At 50.2% G+C, this 6,265-nt stretch overlaps 1 protein-coding gene across 1 annotated transcript; it reads left to right on the forward strand.

Annotated features, from left to right (window-relative positions):
• The first annotated feature begins 2,223 nt into the window (after nt 1–2,223).
• LOC135826679 (uncharacterized) lies at nt 2,224–3,453 on the forward strand. The gene has a single exon (XM_065339280.1). It carries the CDS (start codon nt 2,224–2,226, stop codon nt 3,451–3,453), a length of 1,230 nt encoding a protein of 409 aa, XP_065195352.1.
• The last annotated feature ends 2,812 nt before the right edge of the window (nt 3,454–6,265 follow it).

Genomic DNA, 6,265 nt, shown 5'->3' on the forward strand with positions numbered 1-6,265 from the left:
GGGGTGAAAGTTGGCACTGAGATCCCGAGTTTGAATACTCTGATTTTCTCCGATCGAATTTTGAGTAATCGAGAATTCTTAAAAATCGCACACCAAGGGCCTTTTAAAAACCACATGATACAATCCTGACTGAACCGTTTGGCAGTCTTTTTCTCGAGTGTATTGGTTGGTGGGTCATTTGGGTTCATTCTAATCGTGGACAAATGTTCACCACGCAATCTGCATATCAATATCTGCTGACTGCTGCTGTGAAACTGCAGACTTCTGTGATAAATCCATGTACCATGTCCACGCTGCGTGCTCAGAGCAGTGTCAGAGTAGTATTTGAGTGGCAAGCGTATTGATTGTGACAGGTTGAGTGTAATTGATTGTTACGATTTACTGAATTGCCGTTTGATCTTCGTTCCGCAGCGCTGTTGTATTTCTCTTCTTCCGTTAGTTCTTTCTCTTTTGTCTGTCAGCGCTTCCTGTCACCCAGCGCTGGGTGCAAGCACCCCCTGGCAGATTCATACATTGTTCTACTTGATAAATTTATTGTTCTCTCAAACTTATTTCTTCGTTGTGTTCGAACTGTTTTTGAATTGCTTTCGTTCTTTCTTGCTATGTGCCAGCTGCCAAAGTGTGCATTCGCAGCAGCGCCATTTTTTATTATGTCACCATTGATCATGTGATAAAGCGCGATTGTTGCTAGCGCTAGCTCCGCGGATCTGGTAGTGGTACGCATGCATACGTGTAGCGTGACTTGCCTGTGATAGTCTTCTGTGATATGCTGTTTTGCACTGGAATCGCACTTGTACTTTTGACCTCTTCACACTTCTCTTTTTGGCAATGCGTATCCTGGACCTCTCTAGCTCTGCAAACGTTTCCACTGATCCCGCGCGGGGTTCTCACGCACCGTATACACGTACGGTGCAGTACGGAAATTTGCACTTGTTTCTTTTCTTGTATCCTTTTCTGGTTTCCTAGCACCTTTTCGGGACTGTTCCTCTGTGCAAGAGGTAGCCTTGTCTTGGTGGCTTTCTCGTTCATGGTACAGTTTTTCTTTGGTGCTCTTAGAGTTTGTTGTGTCTTTCTTGTATTATTATCAAATCTACACTATCGTCATATGGCCAAACTTCTGCGAAAACGAGGCTTAGGGTGAAAATCTATTTTTTGAGAAAATATGTTGTTTTCTAAAAAGGTTGTGTCACGTGGCCACTCGAATGCAGTGAAGTGGAACCAAAGAGAATACCGCATGTGTGAAAAAGTAGCAGTCATGGCAGGAAGGGCTTCAGCAGTCAGGGAAGTCAAAGGGCTTCTGGAAGAATATTCCCTGCTACTCTTCTAGTCACGGCGAAGAGGTTTTGAGCTGATTCCATGTCTCCTACACTCAGGGACGGGAAAATTTCTGCGCTAGCTGCTGCTGCTACGGAATATGGGGAAGAAATCGTGTCTAGTTAGAGCCGTGATGGCAATAGTGAGGAGAACCTGGACAACGTCGATCCAGCCAATCGAAGTACGGAGATACTAGCTGTTTCTGGGCCTCACGGTAAGGGAACACGTGCAGCAGAGCTCATGCGTTCGCAGCAAGTTCACGAAGAAAAAGGCTTGAAGCGCCGTGTGACAACTGTTTTGAATTGAAGTTCTTGGCGATGACGTGCTACTAAATGCCAGGCGAATGAGGGAGCAGATCGAGAGGCCCCCACTCGAGACTTTCCTCGCTGGGCAGCTAGCTGCACGGGATTGTACGGAGTGACGGGATTTCACTTGCTGGTCAGCACAAAGCAGACACTGCAGCACGCCAGCACACCCATTAAAGCCTGTCTTGTTAGGAAGCCTTTTTTGAATACAAGCCTGGTTTGAAGACAAAACATAATTTACATATTGCACAGAGGAGCGAGTGACAGAGTTCACTCAGCAGCGATCTGTGGCCGTGGCCAAATCCGTCAAGGTCCATGAGTGCAGCATGCACACCACGGAAGACGGAAAAGTCTCCGCCCGATTGACGCTCGACGCCACTGGCTTAGAAACAGTCACTGCTGCGAACCTCTGGCCACGACCGCTTTACGCTCGAGCCTGGCGACACCACAAACGGCCGCAGGGTGACAGCTCATCTGGGGCATATGGTGCCGGCAACGTGGGCAGCAGAGGCGATAGGGACAGTGAGGAAGAGGCTGCCTCAGCTGGAGCGATTCAGCCACACAAACACCAATGAACACCAGCTGCGCAAGGACATACCCAGTAATGAAGCTCCTGCTGACAAATTCTTTTGGGCTGCTGTCAACGTTTGGAGCCTTCCAGCATGCTGTTACACGGAGCAGATCTGACATCGCCATCGTAACAGAGACTAAATTCACCCCGGAGAAAGCCTCACTATCTGACTTCTTCATGCCGGGCTTCCACCCACCCCTCCGACTTGACCGATCTGCTCAAGGTGGCGGAGTTGCAGTCTGGGTCCGGGACTCCCTCTCCTTTGACCACCTGAGTGACATCAACTGCCATGGCCATGAGGTCATCTGGCTTCGCCTGCACCTGGACAATGGCCAGAAAGTATTTGCATTTGCAGTGTACCGACCCGGGTCGTGCATTGGACAAGATGTCTTTCTGCTTGAGTATCTTGACTCAGTCATGGATCAAGCTCGATCCCTCGGGAACAGCGTTGTGATAGCCTGGGATTTTAATGTTCATAATGAAAGCTGGCTATGCAGCACGAAGACTACACCAGCTGGTGAATACATGGAAGAACTCTCTGCGTTTCACGGGCTCCACCAGCACCTTACTCAACCAACACGTGGTGAGAACACCCTGGACCTCATACTCAAGGACTTCTTGGAGACCTCAGTGGTGGTAAATGTACTGGACCCCATTGGAGCATCAGACCATGCCACCGTTGTGGTCACTTTTGATGCCACCCCACTCCGCGAACAACCGACTAAACGGGGCGTTTGGAGGTATGCTCAGGCAGACTGGGGCCGGCTTCAGCACTTCTACTCAACAGCAAACTGGGATATATCAGAAGACCCCGAGGCGTCGTGCAGATCAGTAACCGCTGTTGTCATGGAAGGCATGAATCGCTTCATCCCACACAAAGAACTTTCGACGAAACCAACAGATCCATCCTGGTGGACGCCGGAATGCTCAGCCGCTACCCAGGCAAAGAAGAATGCATGGAACCGTCTCAAGACACACCCCACCTGCCACCAGCAACTCATTGACTACAATGCCAAAATCCGAGCCTCTGCCAATTGCCTTCGTCTCGCAAAGCAGGCAGAATCTGCCCGCATCCGAGATCGGCTCAAACATGGATCACTGCGAAACAAGCAATGGTGGTCACTCCTGAAGCAAGCTGCAGGCTCTGGCCGCAGCTTGTCTATCCTTGTCCTACGCAAAACCCAGGGCAGAGAATATGTCACCAACCAGGAAAAGACTACTTGCTTTGGAGAATTCTTTTGCGAGCAAATGCAGTCTGGGTGATCAAGATCTACAGCACTCCGACCTTCCTGACCTTCCTCCTAGGTGTACATCTGCCCTGACAACTGTCCGATTTCGGGAAGCGACAGTCCAGCGCCAGCTCCGCCAGCTGGATCCAACCAAGGCTACCGGACCCGATGGCATTCCTGCCAGATTTCTGAAGCAGTGCTCAAAGGTTTTGGCTGCACCAATTGCCAAGCTGTTCTCACTCTGTTTTCGGTGCCATGTCCAGCCCTCTCTCTGGAAAGTAGCCCATAAACCCGATACACAAGAATCAATCTCATTCTGCTGTTAAGAACTACCGACCTGTGTCCTTGTTATCTGTTGTCTCCAAAGTCATGGAGAAGATTGTCAACACTGCCATAATTGAGCATGAAAAGGCCCTGTCCATCCACCAGTACGGATTCCGGCAGGGGCTCAGCACATCTGACCTTCTCACGTCTCTCAACCACTCCTGGGTCTCCGAAGTCAACCGTGGTGGCGCAGTCCACGTGCTGGCTGTAGACATAGCAGGAGCATTCGACAAAGTTTCACACCGAGGCGTGCTCCACAAGGCTGCGTCATACGGCATCACTAGTTCCCTCCTCAACTGGCTGTCTGACTACCTGTATGACAGTAAGTTGCAGGCAGTAGTCGGCGGAGCATCTTCAGAACCATACAAGATTGATGCTGGGGTCCCACAAGGGAGCATCCTTGGGCCCACACTGTTTTTGCTGTATGTGAATGACGCCTGCGACGTCCTACCGGAAGGGATCACTCCGGCTGTTTACGCAGATGACACCACGCTTTATGCCCACATCCCAATGCCACATGCTGTGACAGAAGTGTACCGCAACCTCCAAGCTGGTGTGGATGCACTTGCTGAATGGGGTGCTCAGTGGCGCGTCACTTTTGAGCCAACGAAATCACAGGCCATGACTGTGTCCCGCCACCAAAGACCCTGGGAGACACCACCCATCAAGTTCAACGGCACAGCGGTCCCAGAATGCTCGCGGCTGAAGCTCCTTGGAGTGACGTTTGATGCTCATCTTCCATACTCGAAGCATCTTCGAGGAACTGCAGTGCGTGCCACACAGCGAAGTGGTTTCTTCCGGAAGGCGTGCCATGTCCTGGACCCACCCGGCCGGGCCACAGCATTCGGCCTCTAATGGAGTACTGCCCACTTGTATGGATGGGAGCTGCCGCTACCCATCTCTCACAGCTGGACCGAGTCCAGCATCGTGCCCTCACCCTGATTGGGACAGGGGCTGCAATGGACACTCTGTCTGCTTGTCGCAAAGCCTTTGCGTATTTAGCTACTTCACCGTCCCGGTCGCCAAGCAGCAGTGAGCGACCCCCAGCTGCATGAGGGAGAGTTGTCACCAAGTCGGGACTCTTCAAGTCTTTCAAGCGTCCCAGGTAGAGGCGCTTGCAATTCCGGATGGTGCTTTCGTTCACGGAATCCTCCAGGTCCTTTGTGAACTTACTCACGGCCGATTTGTTACCATGCTCGGTGGCGCGGCGTCCCATACGAGCTTGGACTTCGTCAGAGTTATGGTGATAACTGCCTCGTTTTCGCTTCTTGTCGGTCGAAGCGAGCTCCTCCTTCACAGCAGTGTTGGCTGCCTTTGTTGTGCTGCTTTTCTCCGCCGCGGAAAGTAAGCAGTCACAGGCGCATTGGTTGACCCAGATGCTTTCTTCTGAGAGCTGATCCACTGAAAAAGCGACATGACTCTTTGACAATTTACAACAACAGTAAAAGCATAAACGAACAACTCCAGCTTGGGCAAAGAACTTGAAAGAAGTGACAAAGTTACGAAAGATTGTCCGCGATAATTTCAGATTCAACCGGCAAACAACAACAGTCATCTGACGGATCTGAACGAACAGCTAGTTTCGCGGGCACCTTCCGCGAAACAGCTCAGCATACCGTATATTCTCTATTACTAGCACAGTCTCTAATACTAGCACACTGTGAGCACCTTTCGAAACATTATAAGCACAGTCTCTATTAGCACGGTCTTGGTGGAATCAATGCTGCATGCATGGTATCTAGCATGTATTTCTTCTTGCTCTGTATGGATGTATTGGTTGAAAAAATATGAGCACGGTCTCCAATAGAAGCGAGGTCTCCAATAAAAGCACGGGGTAGAGGGATGTTGAAAAAATATAAGCACGATGCTTATAATAGAGAATATACGGTAGTCATGCACTACTATATGATAGTACAGTCACATAGACAAGGCATGCACACAGCTACCGACAATCATGTACATGATAGTACAGTCACATAGACAAGGCATGCACACAGCTACAGACAGTCATGTACACTGACTGTAGTACTGACCAGCGTAGAACGTGATGCACTACTTCCGTTCAAATTCTTCAGTTCGCGGCGATTCGAATTCGCGTTTTGGCGGTGATCGCGAAACTCGCGAAAATTTCCCGGTTTACAGTAATCGAAGTGGCTTCGTTTTAAAGCGGGATTCACAGAAGCTTTTATGCGATGCGATTGGCGATGCGATGCGATTTGCGGCGGAGGCGTGCGATGCAAACTCGCGAAATACCATTCACAGAAGAAGTCCACGATGCGACGATACCTTGCTGATTTGGTGCGAAGTTCAATGCAGGCGGGTCCGTCACCATGGTATTCGCGCGTGTTTGTACAACTTGTACAAGTTTCCGGGCAACTCTTGAATCTTTGTACAACTTTGCTGTAGAAAAGATCAAAATCGTACGCCAAATCGTTTGTCGCATCGCGAAAGTTGAGCCGAGCTCAACTTCTGCGATGGCCCAGTTGCGGCAGTTGCGTGGGCTGCGAGATGGCTGCGACTTG

The sequence above is a fragment of the Sycon ciliatum genome, chromosome 10 (assembly GCF_964019385.1).
Source record: "Sycon ciliatum chromosome 10, ocSycCili1.1, whole genome shotgun sequence".
NCBI lineage: Eukaryota > Metazoa > Porifera > Calcarea > Leucosolenida > Sycettidae > Sycon > Sycon ciliatum.